Raw genomic sequence first — 20,495 nt, 5'->3', positions numbered from 1 at the left:
GGAAAGACAAATCACATAAACATCTAACAACAATGCAAGGCACAGATGGCCAAGGATAAAGAGAACTCACTCCACATCAGACAGAAATTCTCTTAAAACTGTTAGTAACATATATGAACCACAGAAACCACTGTATTACTATGCTGAAAATAATTTCTTAAAAAATATAATTATTAAGAAGTTGAGGCCTCCAAAGAAAAATGGAGGACTTTGATCTGCCTGCACATGACTGGTTAAGGAGACATCAGGAGAAGAAAGAGCAGACTGACTACAGAGGAAGAAAGCGGAAGTCAGCCTCAGAAACTTGGAATGGCAGTGAGGGAACCAAGGAGACAATGGGAAGGAAGAGATGGGTGAGACAGAAAAGGTAAGCCGCACCAAACAAACAGCTGTAGCTGTGGCCTTCGGGTGTGTGTGTGTGTGTGTGTGTGTGTGTGTGTGTGTGTGTGAGAGAGAGAGAGAGAGAGAGAGAGAGAGAGAGAGAGAGAGAGAGACAGACAGAGAGACAGACAGAGAGACACACACACAGAGAGACAGAGAGAGACAGAGACAGAAGACAGGGCCAATAACTAAGCTGAGTGACTCTGGGGAGAGGAGATTTGTCCTAAATCCCCAGGGCTTACAGCCCTTGCCACCTCTAATGTAACCTCTGCCTTAGGGAAGAATGATACCTCTGGCAACCAGTGAGGTAATTGAGAGGAACCCCATTTTACTTAAAACTGAGCTAGACTGGGAGGCTTGAGAATAGACAACAACAAGGCAGGCAGCTATCATTTCACAAGGTTCAGCCCCGGAGCACTTTAAAAGCAGGAGGAACAGATGCTAACAAGCTGACACTGTAGACGACAGAGGCTGGGCTCAGGGGGTTCAGTGAATAAGCCCATCTTTGGTGGCTGGAGGAGGCTTCTTAATGGAAATATGCACACAGTCTGATAGCTCTTGAGTGTGGGCTCCAGCTCTGCACTCACCTATCTGGTAGCCATTGCCACAGAACCCAAGAACTCGGAAGTGCAGCCCCCAGCACGGGGAGTAATGCATACATCGTGAACATATGAATGCATCCTTCCTCTGCACACATCTCAAAGCTGTGGCTGCTGCTTATGCATCTGACACAGTTGAGATGCCCCCTGCTAGAGCATTAGCCACCCTCTTGAATATGACCTTAGGAGTCTCAAAGAGTGAGAAAATTCGCCAAGCCCACAGACTGCTAAGCTAACTATGACCAGCAGAGGTCTACGGTACATAAAGAAAGTTAGATTAGTGGAGGTACTTTTGCCCACAGGCTAGGAGAGAGGAGGAGAATCAAGATACTGCAGGGAAAAAGATGGAACAGCCTCAGAGCGGCAGAGATCTTCCAGAATGTAGGCGGAAGGGGAAAGTGGCCCATGGAAGGGCAGCTCGAAAGCATCTTGGACAGAAAGACCAATGGGCTTCACATAAGGGAACTGGCAACTAAGCTGAGGGAAGATTTAGAAGTGTTGAGTTAGGAGTAAAAGTATGGGCATGTTAGCCATGGGAGGATTAAAGAGCCTAGCCATTGAGCCAGTAAGGCAGGTTAAAAATGAGCTAGTGTGTGTGTGTGTGTGTGTGTGTGTGTGTGTGTGTGTGTGTGTTCCACGGATCCAAGAGAACCTGGGCAGATAGCACAGCCCACCCAGAAACATTAAAGTGGGATAGTAAAAGTACATGCTACCAATGGCGCCTAACAACAAACACAACATGCATATATAACTAGGAAGGAGTCCAGTACTCCATTCCCCACTGGCCCACTATGCTCCCTATTTTTATTTGCTTTTTCTCTGTATGTGTATATGTGTGTGTGTGTGTGTGTGTGTGTGTGTGTGCTCACATGTGAGTCGAGGTGCATGTGTATGAATGTGTGTGGAGGCTGGAGAAAATGATATCAACCTTATTGTCTGGGGCTTTGTTTCTTGTTGATGTTTGGTTTAGTTTGATTTGGGCTTTCTGTTTGTTTGTTTGAGTCAGAAACTCACAGTGAAACTGGAGCTCATGCACACGGCCAGATGGGACCCAGAGATGATGTCATCTTCATCTCCCCCAGTGCTGGGGTCACAGGCAGGAGCGTCTGCTGCCTATACTGGAGACAAAGCCTGGTCATTGTGCTTGTCCTTAGGCACTCTGCTGACCACTCCAATGCTCTAGCCTGTTTTTATTTTTACTTTCTTTCCTTTTCACATCAGTTTTAGCAGCAAATTTTGTTTTTTTAAAAGAATAATATTCCCATTCATACATTCTTCTAGTTGCACGCCTTTTCACTGTTAGATGGTTTTCTTTTCTTTCTTGCCTTTCTCACCATGATTGCCCCTCAACCCCCCTTGCTGTACTTTTAATACCATTTTTCCTTTTTGCAACTCACACGTATCTGTTATGTTCTGTTTAGTGTGTGTACTTTTTTTTTTTTTTGGCCACACTCATGCTACAGTGCTCTCGTGGAAGCCACACATGCAAGAGTTGGTTCTCCTTTCACCATGTGGGTTCCAGGGATCAAGCTCAGATTGCCAGGTGTTGCAACAACCCTTACTCCCTGTGCCGTCGTGCCTACCCAGGCTTTTATATTTGATCTCTTTTATCTAACTTTGGTTTCCATCTCTGCCTTGATTGTGAAATATACGATCTTGAGTTGTATGTGATGTCATGCTTTCTTCAATTCCCTTCTATTATGTTATTTTCCATTTTTTTCCTTTTTTAAAAAAAAGTAGATATTCATTTACATGTCAAATGCTATCCCCTTTTCTAGTTTCCTCTCCAAAAGTCCCCTAAACTCCACCCTGCCCTGCTCCCCAATCTACCCACTCCTGCTTACTGGCCCTGGCATTCCCCTGTACTGGGGCATATAATCTTTGCAAGACCAAGGGCCTCTCCTCCCCTCTACATATGCAACTAGAGACACAAGCTCTGGGGGTACTGGTTAGTTCATATTGTTGTTCCTCCTATAGCGTTGAAGACCCTTTTAGCTCCTCGGGTACTTTCTCTAGCTCCTTCATTGGGGGCCCTGTGTTCCAGCCAATAGATGAGGGGCACTGGCATAGCCTCATAAGAAATAGCTATATCAGGGTCCTGTCAGCAAAATCTTGTTGGCGTATGCAATAGTGTCTGTATTTGGTGGTTGTTTATGGGATGGATCCCTGGGTAGGGAAGTCTCTGGATGGTCCTTCCTTCTGTCTCAGCTCTGAACTTTGTCTCTGTAACTCCTTTCATGGGTATTTTGTTCCCCATTCTAAGGAAGAACGAAGTGGGACAGACAAGTAGATCATTGGAATAGAATTGAAGACCCAGAAATGAACCCACACACCTATGGTCACTTGAACTTTGACAAAGGAGCTAAAACCCTCCAGTGGAAAAAAGACGGCATTTTCAACAAATGGTGCTGGCACAACTGGCAGTTATCATGTAGAAGAATGCGAATTGATCCAGTCTTATCTCCTTGTACTAAGGTCAAGTCTAAGTGGATCAAGGAATTCCACATAAAACCAGAGACACTGAAACTTACAGAGGAGAAAGTGGGGAAAAGCCTCGAAGATATGGGCACAGGGGAAAAATTCCTGAACAGAACAGCAATGGCTTGTGCTGTAAGATTGAGAATTAACAAATGGGACCTCATAAAATTGCAAACCTTCTGTAAGGCAAAAGACACTGTCAATAAGAAAAAAAGGCCACCAACAGATTGGGAAAAGATCTTTAGCAATTCTAAATCTGATAGGGGACTAATATCCAATATATACAAAGAACTCAAGAAGACAGACTCCAGAAAACCAAATAACCCTATTAAAAAATGGGAAACAGAACTAAACAAAGAATTCTCAACCGAGGAATACTGAATGGCTGAGACGTACCTGAAAAAATGTTCAACATCCTTAATCATCAGGGAAATACAAATCAAAACAACCCTGAGATTCCAACTCACACCAGTCAGAATGGCTAAAATCAAAAATTCAAGTGACAGCAGATGCTGGCAAGAATGTGGAGAAAGAGGAATATTCCTCCATTGCTGATGGGATTGCAAGCTGGTACAACCACTCTAGAAATCAGTTTGGTAGTTCCTCAGAAAAATGTTTTTTTTTATTTTAAATTTTGTTTCTCATTCACTTTTCCTTTTCCCCGTTTTCTTCATTTCATTCACTTATCATTTTTATAATTATCTAAAACAATTCTTCACAGTATATTCAGGATTAGTCTTCTCATTACTATTTTATGATCATTGGTGATTAAGTGGGCAGAGGTCTAATCTATTTTAGTATATTTCTCGATCCTATAGGGTTTGATGCTGTTTGTTTTCTATGCTGACCTGTAATGGGGATGTTGCCTTCAAGTAAAATATCCCTAAATAAAACTAGATATCTAAACACACAAATTATAACATATGCATAAAGAATATTGAGGCATCATGAGCCCATTAAAATATCCTAATTTTTCAGCCCCTGAATTAAATGCTTAAAGAAAATTCCAAAAAGTTAGTAGTAGAAATATTAGTAAGCTGAAATACAACATAAACATGCAGATTAATCATTTCAGAAACTGGAGGGGAAAATCAGCAAGAGAAGAAAAATCAGAAAGTTAAAAATATGGATTAAAATCATAATGCTAAAAACAGGGTCAGAAATCTACATTTAAGAAGCTAAATAGAAATATTTGAAATTTTCAAGAAAGAAAAAGAACACACAGTGGAAAGCACCAATAGTATACTTGAGCAGCCAGAAGAGAGAATGTAAGCCAGAGACACAGTTGAGCAAATGGTACACTGAACTATCGTAAGGATAGATAGACGGGCATGGCCATATCCAAGACTGCTAGGATACACTCAACAACCAGCCTGAGTCCACAGGATAGGAGAGGAGGTACGATCTAACGGCTCAGGGGATGCATGTGTGTACACACGCACCACACAAAAATATTAAAATAAAGCAGTTAAAGAAACTGAGAATTTTGTGAAAATGGTCACCCCACTAAAAGTACTCTATAGACTCAATGTAATCTTACCAAAATCCTAAGACCATTCTTATTCACAGCAAAAGAAAACATAGACTTAAAAATTTATATGGAAACACAAAATGAAAGCCAAAGAAATCCTGAGCAAAATAAATAATGCTGGAGACATTTTATTATCATCATACCTGATTTGAAGCTATACTACAAAGCTATTGCAATAAACACAATATGATACTGGTGCAAAGCCAGACAAATAGCTGAGTGACGCAGAGGACCCAATATAAACCCACACAACCACCACCATATGAGTTTTGACAAATGTTTTAAAAACAATACTAGAGAAAAGATGCTTCTTTAACAAATGGTGCAAGAAATATAGGCTATCCACATATAGGAGACCGAAACCAGATCTCTTATTTTGTTCTGCACAAAAATCAGCTCTAAGTGGACCAAATATTTTAATGTAAAACTTGAAACTTTTAAGAAAAGGTAGGGCTAGGTAGATAGCTTAATTCTCAAACTTCCTAGTGCTGTAACATTTTAATACAGTTCCTCATGTTGTAGTGACCTGCAACCATAAAATTATTTCGTTACTACTGTTATGAATTATTATGTACATACCTGATATGCAATCCCCCAAAAGGGTCATGACCCACGGGTTGAGAACTGCTGGCTTAGTCAATAAAGTACAAGCACAAACACCTGAGTTTGATCCCCAGAGCCCACATAAAATAACCTGATTGTGATGGCACACACTCATAATCTCAGTTCTGGGGAGCAAGGGAGTCATGGGGCTCACATGGCAATCAGCCTTGCCTACCAGGTGAATTCTAAGTTAGTAAAAAACCTCCCCCAAGTTCACCCCCCAAAACAACAACATCAAAAGAAAAACAAGCAAAAAGAAAATAACCTCAAAAAACAAAACAACAACAAAACCCCAAAAGCTTTTCTTCTGATGTGCCACTGATGATCCCATTGTTATCATGGGCCACAGGGGTGTCCCTGATCTGAATCTTTGACTTGGGATGGAGGAAGGCATGTCTTACGTGACTTCTCTTACTTACTTTTTCAATGATTTTTAGCTCTTCCTATAGTACTTTTATGTCTACTAGAAGTCAGCTGACTTACCATAAAAATGACTATTAGGATGAGGCAGATGCCCACTATGATGAGGAAGGGGATCAGATAGTACTCCAAAGGAAGACTCAGCTCTGGAACTAAGACAATGTGGCCCCTAGAGGAAAGGAACATTAATAATTGAGAGTAAATAACAATTATCAAGTTACATTAAAACAAAAAATGAATGACATGGCCATTAAATTCAAATCTACTCTGCACACTCATTTTCTAAGACATGATTTACATAATTTAAGGCAGTTGTTCACAACCTATGGGTCGTGACCCCTTTAGGGGTTGACTGGCCCTTTCACAAGGGTCACCCAAGACCATCTGAAAATACATACATTTACATTATGATTCATAAGTAGCAAAATTACAGTTATGAAGTAGCAATGAAAATAATTTTATGGTTGGGAGTCATCACATGAGAAACTATATTTAAAAGGGTGGCAGCATTAGAAAAGTAGAGAACCCTCAATTTAGGAGATGCTTTTTACATTTTTAAGTCTATTTTGCATATTGTTCAGAACAACCCATGGAGGAATATTATATACTGAATGCAATGAACTATGCAAAAGTTATATTTTATATGTAATATCAGCATAAAAACCATCATAGGTATGGTTCAGGGATGGTTCAGTGGTTAAGAGTTCTTGATGCTGTTGCAGAGGATCTGATTTTAATTCCCAGCCCCTAAATATGGTTCACAACCACCTATAACTCCAGTTACAGGGATGCAATTCCTTCTTATGACTTCTACAGGCACCAGACACATACATGAAGAACATATATATGTGTAAGAAAAACAAAGAAAATAAAAATAATAAGCCTTAAAAGCAAACAAACAACAAAACCAGTAGCCCCTCTAGTAGCATGTAATAAAACCTCGACCTCAGTCATTATCTCCATCAACATAAAACTCTTACAGTCTGAGGCTGGAGAGAGTATAGCTCCATGCTTAAGACCACTTGCTGGTCTTGCAGAGGAACAGGGTTCAATCTCTAGCATCTATACTGGGTGACTCACAGTCCCCTCTAACTCCAACTAGAGAGAAGCTCCATGGACACCAGACATGTACATAGTGCACAGACATGTATATAGGCAACACTTATGAATATAAAATAAAAATAAATACATCTTTTTTTTACAGCTACTCTAGAGCAACGGTTCTCAACCTTCCTAATTCTGTGACCCTTTAATATAGTTCCTCGTACTGTAATGATCCCAACCATGAAATTATTTCATTGTTAATTTGTAACTGTAATTTTGCTATAAATCATAATGTAAATAGCTGATATCCAAAATATCCGGTATATGTAACCCAAAGGTTGACAAACACTGCTCTAGAGTAAATAGTGACATAAATTATACTGCCCTCCACCATGTACTTCACACCCTGTACCTGGTACAATAGACACAGCCCCCGGACCCCTGCATTTGTCTATGAGATGTAGAATGAAAAAAATCTCATCAAGGAATTCCAAAGAGTAATTTCTTCTACATTTTCATGTTCTCCACTGTTTGACTGAAAGCATTACAGAAATATGTATGTTGTGGACATGGGAATCAGAGAATATCACATATCTCACTCCACTTAGATATAACCATGCTGTTGGTTATATCCTATCAGATGAAAATGATGATCGGTTAGGTTGACTGTATTTCATGAATGGTCACACTTTACATGGTATGAAAAGATTGCTTTACAACTCCTTAGTCCAAGCAGAGGTATGCAAGGCTGAGCAGTGCTCTCTCCATTGGGAGGACTGGAGTACTAGACCACACAGGGTTAGCCTGGGCTCCTGCTGCTCACTGCTAGGTGGTTGGTTTCCTAAGGTGATAATACCGCATATTCAGTTAAAGGTAAAGTAATAATTTTTAGTATTAAAAAAAAAGTTGCTTCTTTCCCACTAACAGAAGTCTTTAGGATTTCACAGTACTTATGAAAAAAGGAATATTTTTACTCCCAAGCTGTTTTTACTGCTATCATTTGTCAAATTTGCATCTAAGGAATTCAACTAAACTGTGACAAATACAAATAGTATCAGGGATTTCTCCCAAATATTGTAAATACCCTCCAAAACTTACTAGGATTGCTAGAATACAAGTATCACTTCTCAGCAGAATTGAGGATGATAAATTATTTTATATGCATTTTTGTAGCTTTGTATAAAATATTTAAATGATAATAGCATTGGTTTTTTTAAAAAAAAGCAGCAGCAGCAGACTTGGACCAGCCTATTTGATCATCTCTTTTAGCAAAGGACCATCTCAAAACTGATTTTCCAGTTTGGGACACAAACCCTCTGTACTACAATAATGGTACCACTTACATGGGATACTGATCTGCTGGTATGTCACAACCACACTCCCACTGACATGCTATAAATTAACAGTGCTGGGTCTAGAAGCCAGACTGCTCCATAACTCATTTTAACCAATGAGAGCTGTTTAATATCTTTCAGTAGAAGCTTATACTTCATCTATTCTGGTTTTTCTTTCTTTTTTTTTTTTCATGCCTATGACTTACGTGGATACATTTTTCCCCATATGACGAAACAAACAATCTCCTGTGATTTAACGAGTTCAATTGCTCAGAAATACCTTGCCAGGTAAGAAGAAACAAGCCAAAAATGCAAATCAGAAGTTCCAATAAAATAGAAATTAACACTTTAGAATAAAAATGCTCTGTTTATAAGAACAAGACTGGAATTCATTACAGACATTCCCAGCCACACTGATTTAGTGGTCTGGAGTTTGAATTTAAAACTCTACAAGTCCTAGGCATGCTTGCCTACCATGTTCCAAATCATTTTAGCTATAGTCAAGATGTATTATGAGAATTATAAATAGTCTAAAATTGATTAAGTATTTTAAGCATCTTGAATTACAGACTGTCCTGGCTGGTTTATTGTTAACTTCATACAAGTTAAGAGTCATCTGAGAAGAGAGAACCACAATTGAGAAAATGTCTCTATAAGATTGGCCCACAGGCAAGCCTATGGGGCATTTAATTAATTAATGATTGAGATGAGAGGGCTCAGCCCATTGTGGGTGGGGCCACCCCAAGCTGATTGTTCTAGCTGGGGTTTTTAAGAAGTAGGCTGAGTAAGCCATTAGCAGCAAGCCAGTGAACAGTGATCCTTCAGGACCCCTGCTTCCAGGTTCCTGCCTTGCCTTTTCTCAGTGGAGGACTGTTACTTGGAAGTGTAAGCAAAATGAACCACTTCCTCCCCCAATTGCTTTGGTCCCGGTGTTTTATCACACCAATCGAACTTAATTAAGTTACAATGTCAATAGCAATGTCAAGATACAGTTCTTTCTTTACCAAGCTGCTAATGGTAGAGGTTGTGACAGCAATTACTCATGGTTGAGAACTGCTTCCCTTCTACTTTTGTATCTGCCACAGCTGAACCTACACATTCACCCTAGGTTAATCTCAATTTTTGAGGAATGGGAAGAGGTATTTAAGTAATTTTTAGTTTTTAGAAATGTCTTACCACATTGCTTTCTATGACTATGTCTAAATACTGTAAACTCCAAAGGTTTTGCAGCTAATATTTGCTTTTTGAGGTAGTGAAATGTATAATGGAGGAAATAAGGTTTATCCTCACTTTCTGTATTTTCAGCTAATTTCAAACCCAACATCAAGGTCTACATATCAAAACAACAACGTTTTAATTCCCCAACCCCTGATGACACACAGAACCCTGACTTATATCTCCTGACAATCCATATCAGCCAATTACAGAGCCTTTAGTACCACACAACAGTGTCTTCTATCCATACACTTAAGGAAACAACCTGTGGTCAACTCAACTATTGGATACTGATGTACATGCTGGGAATTGAACTCATGTCTTTGACAAGGTCAATATACCCTCTTAATCTCTGAGCCATTTCTCCAGTCCCCCTAATATGCTATTATTCTTAACAGTGTCTAAGTAACTAGACAATAGCATCAAAAATTAAAGTAAAACTGATACTCTCTTAAAATGATTAAACCCAGAAACCTATTTTGAAATAAGTTATCTCATTAATAAATAGGCAAATACCCAGTACCCCCTGAGCTCGAGTCTCTAGCTGCATATGTAGCAGAAGATGGCCTAGTTGGCCATCATTGGGAAGAGAGGCCCCTTGGTCTTGCAAACGTTTTATGACCCAGCACAGGGGAATGCCAGGGCCAAGAAGTGGGAGTGGGTGGGTAGGGGAGCAGGGGTCGGGGGAAGGTATAGGGAACTTTCGGGATAGTATTTGAAATGTAAATAAAGAAAATATCTAATAAAAAAATGGGGAAAAAATAAGGCAAATACCCACTACCCCTACTAGTTAGTTTGGCATTAAAGGTATTCCCAGCACACTTGGAAGGCAGAAAGCAACTTGAAGGAGAAAAATTAGAAAGAAAAGGTGAAGCTGTTCATATGTGTAAGAGAAAATTTGTCAACCATAATTTTGGCAATCATAGATTAATATCAACATATAAAATAAGCTTTCATTTTTGCAAATAAGTTCTTGATAGCAAATACAAAGAAATAGGGGAGTCTGCCAGTGATTGCAAACAGTAATATCTCATCAGAAACTTAAAAAGAAACTGTAAAATGGAATGTCAACATTAGCAACACTCTGTAGCATGAACATAATTTTAATACATAATCGAGTTTACATTTAATACAAAGTACAAATCAAGTAAAAAGTTTTTACAATAGCTTGTATTAAGAAGAGATAATTTAGCACAATCTATTAGCATATTAGAAAACAATCTTTTCCAGGGCAGTCTGGGCAAATAAATAAGCCAATGTCAATGTAACTACAATTATATAATTCTATTCTACAATAAGGAACAATTTGAAGTTATATAGTGTTTTTGATATCCATTACTTACCCTTTTTCATATGTGAATTCATCTTTCAGGGAATTAGCTGATGATTCACCAATAAAGACAGATGGAATGTCAATTTTCTTTAATGTATCAACTGTGTAAAAGAACAGCAAACTTATTTGTAACAAGGCAATACTTAAGGGTCTCTCTAAGAGCAGCAAATGCAACTAGACACAATTACACCCAAATTTCCATGTACATGTTCACTTAGTTCTCTCAACAGTCTTACAAGGTAGAGACAGTTTTTAATCTCTAATATTTTCCTTTGACTTACTCTTCTATAGAAAAAAAAACATTTTAACTATTAAAGAACAAAGAAAAGGGCAAAATTTTAGCCTTCCTTCCGACATATAACTTGATTCCCAAGGACAGAGGAGGAAAATGTATATAGACCCATTTCAAGGACAGAGACAAGCCACCAGTGTAAGGTCTCCACTCAGGGAAGTTTAACGGACAACACCCTATTTCTGGCTCTCAAGGGAAATGGTGACAGATTACCTGGCAAGGAGAGAGGGAGTTCAAGTTCCTCCTAGAGGTCCCAAGAAACTTGACCCTGACCTACATATTTAAAACAAAAATAAAATGCCGCCAAAATTTTTTTTTAAAAATTACCCACTATTCAGGTATGGAAATAAAATAATCAGAAACTCAAATAAAAACAATCTTTTGGGGGGAAGAATTTGATGGGGACAGCTTATTTAAGGATGTGTTCCAAAGCCTTTCAATGTCTGCATAGTAGCTGTATCTGTTCCCATCTGCTGCAGGAGGAAGCTCCTCTGATGATGGCTAAGCAAGGCACTGACCTTTAAGCACAGCAGAATGTCACTAGGAGTCATTTTATTACTACTTTTTCTTTTATTTTGAGACCAGTATTTTTTGGTTTTATCGTAGGTCCCTGGGCTATCTAGTCTCAGGTTTTGGTCACCTGAACAGTGTCGAGTATGAGTTCCATCTCTGGAGTAAAGCTTAAGTCAAATCAGTGATTGGTTTTTTATTTCCACAAGCTTTGTGGCACCATTGCCTTAGAGTATCTTGCAGGTAGGATGTCGTATGAGGACGCGGGAAGAGTAAAAGAGTCAGAGGGGATATGGAGGACAAGCAAGGCCCTCTAAAGCAACATGGGTTTTGCTTTATGAACCCATGTTGCTTTAGCTCATACTAACTCACAGAGACTGAAGCAGCATGCATAGGGCCTGCATGGGTCTGTACCAGGTCTGTCTGTCTCTCTGTCTCTGTCTCTGTCTCTCTGTCTCTGTCTGTCTCTGTCTCTGTCTGTCTCTGTCTCTGTCTCTCGTGTGTGTGTGTGTGTGTGTGTGTGTGTGTGTGTGTGTGTGTGTTAAAGTTAGGTGGGAAGGGAAGGGGAGAGGATCTGGAAGGACTTGAGGGACCTTAGTCGACCCCAAGACCTTAGCACAACTGACTCCATGATCAAAGTAACCTTTAGGCTGTAAAACTCAGCACTTAGACAGCTCCTCCTGCCAAAACTAAAACAAAGACCTAAGCCATCCAAGTCCACAGTTAAGGGAAGGTCTCTAAGCGAACGAACCTTGTTCTTTGGCTTCTCTAGCTCTGCTTCTGGCTACCTCCTCTTGTTAGCTAAAGCATGCCAACCCAGGGCATGGGCTAATAGCTCGCCTGGAGAAAGGTTGGGACTACACTGAGATGTTGAATGATAAATAATAATACTAAACAATAAAGACTTTCTATTGCTTTAAACCCATGTCTGAGCAGTCATCTCTGGTGAATATACTCCACAATTATGGCTTCCAGTTTAGTGTTTTTTATGTGATTCCTGGGGTCTGACTGAATGAGTCTCTGATTCTTGGTCCTTCTCTTGGGCTCTTTTCCTTCTGTCGATTTGTCTTATCCATCTTTGATGTGATAGTTTTTGTTTTATTTTATCTTGTCATTTTTTAAATGGATGGATGGATGGATGGATGGATGGATGGATGGATGAAAAGCTACCCACTAGAGGAAAGGTTAACAACTGAATGCCTTCTGCCTACAGGAAGAGGGAAAATCAGTTTTCAGTGGGTATTTCTACCACTCCAGGAGAGGCCTCATATTTAGATCAACATATACCTAAACTCTACAGACTTTGTGTCTGCTTTTATTTGGTTTCAGTTTGGTGGTATGGGGGGAGCATTTTGTTTTCTTGGTTTGGGAGAGGCATGCAAGTATACTCCCTTCGTAAGAAGTTGTATTCCTCCATGAAGATACTATGATAAAGTGGAAAGACTTGACTTGAGGCTATTGACTTATAATTATTAGAAATAATATTTTCTTAACCATGATATCAAGAATGATACATACTAATCCTCATTTTAACAAGATGCTTGAGTTTGAATTAGAATTCTGGCCAAAGGATGCCTTCTTTTATTTTGCCAGTAATATATACAGACCACCAATGTGACTGAGTTAGAATGTATCAACTGAGATTTTTAAATAATTAAAACAAAGTATTTTAAAAGGGTGAAAGAATACAATTAAATCTACAGTACCTTTTGCACAACGAAGGAAATAATCAGACTTAAAGAGACAGTCTATAGAATGGCAGAAAATACTTGCAAGCTAAAGGTCTGACAATATAAGGAAATCCAAAATCTCACTAGCAAAGAAGTCTAAATACCCTGATTCTGCAATGGGCAAGAGACCCAAGTAGACATTTCTCAAGAGCGGTTCTTGTGCGCTAGCCACAAGGGCGCACTATGTATTCCAAACCGGGCAGCTTCTCCCACCCGCTCCAGCTCAAGTGCTAGTCAGGGTAACCACAGCTGTACATCCATGCCTTCTTCTCCAGCCACCCCAGCCAGCGGGACCAAGGTTATTTCGTCATCAAGCTGAAGCGACCGACACCAGCTTTTCACTCCAGTCGAACATCCCTTGCTGTTGACACCAGCAACAGCTCTTCCCCAGCTTCCACAGGTGCCAAAGCCAACCGGGCAGACCCTAAGAAGTCTGCCAGCCGTCCTGGGAGTCGGGCCGGGAGTCGAGCCAGCAGCCGTCGAAGCGACGCCTCTGACTTTGACCTTCTATAGACGCAGTTGGCTTGCTCAGATACTTCAGAGAGCAGTGCTGCCGGGGGCCAGGGCGGCTCCAGACGGAGGCTCACCAAACCGTCCAAAATCCCAACCATGTCTAAGAAGACCACCGCTGCCTCCCCCAGGACTCCAGGTCCCAAGCGATGACACTGTACAAGCACCCCACACCACTATCCACTTTGAATCCTGCTCCATACATTGGGTGTATATTTATTCTGAACGGGAGAAATTATATATTGTTAAAATTGTAAAAGAATAATTGTGTTATGAAGCTGCCTTATTTTTTTTTCCTTTTTGTAAGTTACTATTTTCATGTGAATATTTATGAGGATAAAATTTGCCTCCTGGTAACCCTGTAACAGATAGGGCCCAGAGATGAAATATTTGAGGAAAACAAAAGGTCAAGACGCAAATGTGTATTNAAAAGAAAAGCCTCTTAATAGGGTTTCATGTGGTGCAGGGTTATGAACCTGCTTTATCTTTTAGGATTATTCCTAAATGCATCTTCTTTATAAACTTGACTTGCTATATCAGCAAGATAAATTATATTAAAAAAATAAGAGTTCCGAAATGTTTAAGGGACTCCTCTTTCTAAGTCACAGACACCTCAGTCAGCGAGAGTTCAGGAGCAGACACTTGAGACTACATTTCCATTGTTTTACTGTTGTGTCATTTTAGCCGACGAGACAGAACCTCATCGAGATAGCTTTTGCACATGATACAGCAAAGAGTTCATTGCAATACTGTCTTAATGTCTCAATACTGGGTGTTAAAGGGCGAATAGCTGCTAGGATCCAGGGGTAAAGAAAACTTCAGGACATTGGGGTTTTAAACTGATCTGTAACTGTCGAACCCAGCCCTCAGTGACTCCTGTGCTCCCCAGGCCCCAGGCCCCCGTGAGGGGGACTCCTTGGTGGCACTGTGAATTACAGATTTGTTGATCTGCTTTTTTTTTCCTATTTAAATGGTCGCTCAACCTCCCGATAAACTGAGGAACGAATCCCATAAGCCCAGTTTGAAGTGTGGACCTAAGACAAACACTTGCTCATCCTTTAACAGAGTTCTCCAGTTTAACACCTGTTCACCAGTCCCATTTGCTTCCGTCTTTTTTGTGTGTAATAAAAGTCAGCTGACCAAGTGACCACAGAGGGGCTGTCTGGGGCTCCTGTGTTTTAGCTGCTGTTCCTTGTCAGCTCTGACCATGTTGCTGTGTGATTATCTCAATTGGTTTTAATTGAGGCAGAAACTGAAGCTCTACCAATGAACTGTTTAAAAACAAGACACACTTTTGTATTAAAATTGCTTGCAGTAACAAATGTTTAGTAATTCCTGGCTTTATTCTGAACCACTATTTTATATTTAAATGTTACCCCTAAGGGATAAAAATGTTGTAGTACTTAAAAAAAAAAAAAAAGAAAAGAAAAGAAAATGCTTAAAATGCTTTGCCAGTGAGAATAAATGATCAAGATGATGCCTAAGTAATGTATACATGTTATAGGTTTCATGAGAACAGCATCATCTTATTTGATGCACAACCCCACTTCTCTCAGAAGTCTGGTGCTGCTCCTGACTGGTTGTAAGGCTGCTCTGAAATGCTAGAACTTATTAGAGGCTGTTTTGCAGACTCCATAATCATCACAGTCCTGACTGTGAAATCATTTGATATAAATAAAGGAACACATTAGATTTTAAATATGAATTTGCCTTATATTAGAGGTAAGAAAAGACAATAGCAAAACACTTTCCTTAGGGTATAAGAATGATCTGTTAATAAATAAAATATTTGCAATTTATTGAAGATGGGGTTGTTTAGAGTCCTAAATACATTCCAGTATACCACCTCAGTCCATAACTTTATGTCACCTTTTGTTCTAAGAAACCTCTTTGTTCTACCTTTGCATATGTAAATCATTGAAAATTCACTAGTGAGAGACATACTGGTGTACAACTAAAAGTAAATAAAAGATCTTATAACCATGAATGTGATCAATAAAAGATCTTATAACCATGAATATGGTCAATAAACAATTGCAATTACAGAGATCTTATTAAAGTTTAGACACCATAAAGGGGGAATGAGAAAAATGGGGGTAGATTTTAACTGGGGAGGGAAAGGAAAGGTATTACAGAGAGAGAAAAAGGAAAGAGAGTCAAATAGCACTATGGAGGTTTCAAAATACCATAATGGAACACATGATTATTCAAAAATATATTCACAATAAATGTGTACATGTACACATACACATAGAAATACACACACGTGTAATTTTTAATGGAATTATATCACACATAATGACAATGGTCTCCCCAAACCATAGTCTAACAAAAACCCCAGTGCCAGATGTCAAAATCCCACCTCAAGGTGTTGCTTAGGGTGGTCTAAGAGACTCCCCCAAACAATACAGGTGATTTCCATTGCTCTTAGTTGCCTCCCAGAGCTTAAATATAGTATCAAAAGACACTATCCAAGCTGCCAAGAGGGAAGGAGAAGAGCAATAAACAACCTTCTTTACCTATGAACTCTTGTCAACTAAGGCATCCTCAATGCCACAACAATGACATGTTCAACCAGGGGATAACCAACAGCTGTCTAATTGGACTTAAAGGCTGCTCAGTAGCATGGAATTCATGTGTGGTACAGCAGACCTAGCCAACGACCCATGTCTGGGGAAGTCATGGACTCTAGTGGAGAACCTATAACTGCCACTTTCCTAAAATACCATAATTTCTAATTGCATTCTAAATACTTATCCTTAAACTCACAGTTAAGCGCAGCTTTCACCCCTCACCAAAGAGGCTTCTTTCTGTAACAGATGGAAGCTACTATAGACATCCACAACTGGTCAAAATACAGAGCAAAAGTGTCAATGGAATGCCCAACCTCAATTGATACATCTACAACACAATGCCTTCACTTAGTTCCCGGAAATCAAGTAAGGAGGAGCAGAAAAATTCTAAAAGACAGGACCAGGATGCCTGCTGCAAGATGGTTTTATCTATATAAGACAGGAAAACTGTAGCCATGAACTATCAACAACATGGTTGCCCAAACAAGACCAGCACAATATCAACATTGCTGAGAAACATTTCACAAGGCTCCACCTCTACATGAAAAGCTACAGGCAGTCAATGGCATCTAAGAGAGAAAGAATAAATTGTCTCCAAGATAAGCCCCTGATAGATTATCTAATCCCAAGCAGCCAGCCTTAACCACGTGTACATACAAACAACAGTAAACACACTCAACAGTGTGTAAAACAATAGCAATTAAAGGAGAAAAAAATCATGACTCTGAAAGAGGGGAACACAAGAGATGTTAGAGAGACAAGAGAGGGGGACAGAAATGATGTAAATATAGAACACATATATAAATTTCTCAAAAGAAATTTTTAATTAAAAAAATCCTGAGTTGTGGAAACTAAATTGAGTGAAGGATACAGCTTTTAAAAAGTCCACTGAATCATGGCACTGAAGATAAGGACAGGCTGGTGCAGATCTCTGCAAGTTCCCTCTGCTGCCTAGTACCCTAGCTCAAAACAAACACAATAAAATCACTGAAAAAGGCTGGTTGGCTCATTAAAGGTGGCTCAGTTTCCCCCTGGAAGTAAAATTTGGAATAAGAAAATATTCTTATTTCATATAAAAACTATGAGTGTATGCATGGGATGTAAGAGGCCACCTGATATATGTAAGGCTGGGCACTGTGGCATACGTACACTTTTAACTGCAATACTTGGAGGCAGAGGCAGGCAGATCTCTGAGAGTTCTAGGCCAACCTGGTCTACACAGTGAGTTCCAGGATAGCTAGAAACATATAGAGAAACCCTATCTCAAAAACAAAAATTAAATAAAAATAAAAAAGAGGAGGAAAAGAAGGATGGGGAAAGGAAAAAGGGAGGGAGAGAGAGAAGAAAGGAAGAAAGGAAGAAGCAAGCAAAACATCATCCATCCATTCATCCACCCAGGGACCAGAGAAATGGTTAAATGGATAAAATGTTTGCTCTATTTTTAAGAATCTGAGTTTGGGTATCTAAAGCTTTTATAAAATGCCCTGTAATTCCTGCAGTGGAAGACAGACAGGAGGATCCCAAGGCCTTGCTCAGCAGCCATCTCCCTAATCAGTACATTCCAGGTTCAGTGGGAACCCCCCTGGCCCCCCAAAAAGGGTGAAGGGGCTGAAGAGATGACTCTGTAACATCTTAAACTTTAATGTGTGTATCTAAATAAATTACAAAAATGAATCTACAGCAGTCCTTAACTACATTTTTATTCATTGTACTGTGTGTGTGTGTGTGTGTGTGTGTGTGTGTGTGTGTGTGTGTGTCTGTGTCTGTGTGTCTGTCCTCTGTATGCATGTGGTGGGCAGAGGACAACTTTCAGGAATGGATTCTTGTCTTTTTACTGTATGGTTAAAGGAGAGTGAACTTGTTCATTAGACCTAACACAATGCCTTTGCAATGGCTTTGCTCACTAAACCATCTTACAGACCTTCCATGGCATTTTTAACAAGTAACTACATCACTATTTATGGCTTTTGGTTTCTTTTTGAAAGAAAATATCTACAAATAAATAAATAAACAAATAAACAAAACAAAACAACAAAACAAAACAAAACAAAAAAAAACCTTAACTGTTCAGAAAAAAGATAAGTCAATTCTACCTTGGTTAGGAGTTAAGATTACCACAAGACCTAAGGATTACCTGATACTGAAGAAACATCACTATATAAACAGAAAATGAATGGAAGGATCCTGTTAACTTTCATTTCAAATGACCTGTCAATCAGGAGACAAGAGAAGTGATACCTGTACTTACTGTCGTTGGATCCCATGCTAATCAGGTCATCAGAGTCTACATTGTGAACTATGGCTGCTTTGTATCCTGCTCTCTGGGCATTTAAAACCTGCAGATAAGAAAACAGTCACATTATGAGGAAGATGGTCACAACAAGTCTACGCTATTTGCCTAGAAGCACATCATGTGCATCTGTGGGACTAAAGAGCAGATGTTTTTGAAAGATGTGGATGTCTATAGGAGAACACCTAGGAGTTCTTTAGATGCTTTCTCATTTCATTCCGAGCTTTGAGAGAATTCAAGCAAATAAAGGCCAGGGATGTGGCACAAGTATTAAGAGGATTCAAAAGAATATAGGAATCTATTGCCAAAACAGAAACTTGCCATGATCAGGCTGAGTAATCACTAGCCACCAGGCTTTCAAATCCTTCTTAATACTTACTAATGGCATAAACCCAGGTGAATTACTTCCTCTGTAAATACCTGTTTCACTTACAAACACACACACACACACACACACACACACACACACACACACACACACACGGGAGGAGGTGGAGGGGGAGAGGGAGAGAGAGGGAGAGAGGGAGAAATGTATCTGTGTTTAAGTACATCTGGAGAGCAGAAGTTAGTTGTCTTCCTTGATCACGTTTTATTTTATGTTATGTACTGAAGCAAGATCTCTTCTTAAATCCAGAGCTCACAGATCTGACTAATATAGGTAGCCACCTTGCCCTGGGGATTTTCTGTCCTGTCCCCTCCCACCCCCTTGCCCTTAATGAAGAGATTACAGGAAGGCTGCTACACTATCCAATATTTAATTTACAAGAGTGCTTGAGATCAGTCTTCACAGTTGGGGGCAGGGACTAATTTTCTACACCATCTGTCTTTTTCAATCCTCAGTATCCTAAATGTCCTCATACATAGAAATAATATTTCTAAATGCTTAAAACCATATTTCACATATAGAAATGTGGCATATAAAAGCAACTTAGGATTCCAGCCCACAACTCTAGTGGAAGCCCCTGTTCCATCAGAGGCCATAGCCAGAACTCCAGAAAAGCCCCACCCACAAACCACCAACACCCCTTCAGTGCCCACCCAGCTTACCCCAAATGTCTAAAGACTTCCTATAATTCAATGAAAATGAATGTACAAAATACCCAAACTTATGACACAATGAAAGCAGTGCTAAGATGAAAGCAAAGAGAGATTACAGACTAATTTCCCTTATGAACATTGATGCAAAAATACTCAACAAAATACTTGCAAATCAAATCCAAGAACACTTCAAAAACATCACCCACCATCATCAAATAGGCTTTATCTCAGAGATGCAGATAGAACAACATATAAAAATCAGTCAATGAAATCCACTATATAAAGAAACAAAGTAAAAACCCACATGAGGAGTGAAGGGAGAGATCAGATGTAATGTATTATAATAATAATAATAATAATAATATATCAAACTTAGATCAACCGGCTCAACAATGCTATATGAAATTCTTTTCATAAAAATTAGAAATAACGGGCAGGCAGAATTTCTTTCCTCTAATTGTAGAGAGCTATTTAATTGTTTTGAAATTAAATATTTTGAAATTGTTTATATTAATTCTAAAATAGTAACTGAGGAGCATGAGGAAGTAGCTAGTTGTGTGGCAAGTTTCCAACACAAAGGAGTTGAAAAGTGACCAACCATGCTATTAAGTAAA

General features: G+C 39.4%; 1 protein-coding gene across 2 annotated transcripts in view; it reads right to left on the bottom strand.

Moving 5' to 3' along the window:
* Nucleotides 1–6,009: 6,009 nt before the first annotated feature.
* LOC110314594 (E3 ubiquitin-protein ligase RNF13) overlaps nucleotides 6,010–20,495 on the bottom strand; it is a 65,687-nt gene continuing 51,201 nt past the window's right edge. The window contains exons 5-7 of one of the 2 annotated variants that reach the window (XM_021188867.2): nucleotides 18,802–18,889; nucleotides 10,949–11,039; nucleotides 6,010–6,181 (exon numbers count right to left, since the gene is read on the bottom strand). In XM_021188867.2, the coding sequence (XP_021044526.1) occupies nucleotides 6,016–6,181; nucleotides 10,949–11,039; nucleotides 18,802–18,889 (345 nt within the window). In that variant the 3' untranslated portion in view covers nucleotides 6,010–6,015. Of the gene's footprint in view, nucleotides 6,182–10,948; nucleotides 11,749–18,801; nucleotides 18,890–20,495 lie in introns of both variants that reach the window. The other variant, XR_002380178.2, reaches the window with a different exon arrangement.

The sequence above is a fragment of the Mus pahari genome (assembly GCF_900095145.1).
Source record: "Mus pahari chromosome 4 unlocalized genomic scaffold, PAHARI_EIJ_v1.1 4_unlocalized, whole genome shotgun sequence".
Classification (NCBI taxonomy): Eukaryota; Metazoa; Chordata; class Mammalia; order Rodentia; family Muridae; genus Mus; species Mus pahari.
Note: the sequence above shows the minus strand (reverse complement) of the source record. Positions and strands in the feature narration are given on the sequence as shown.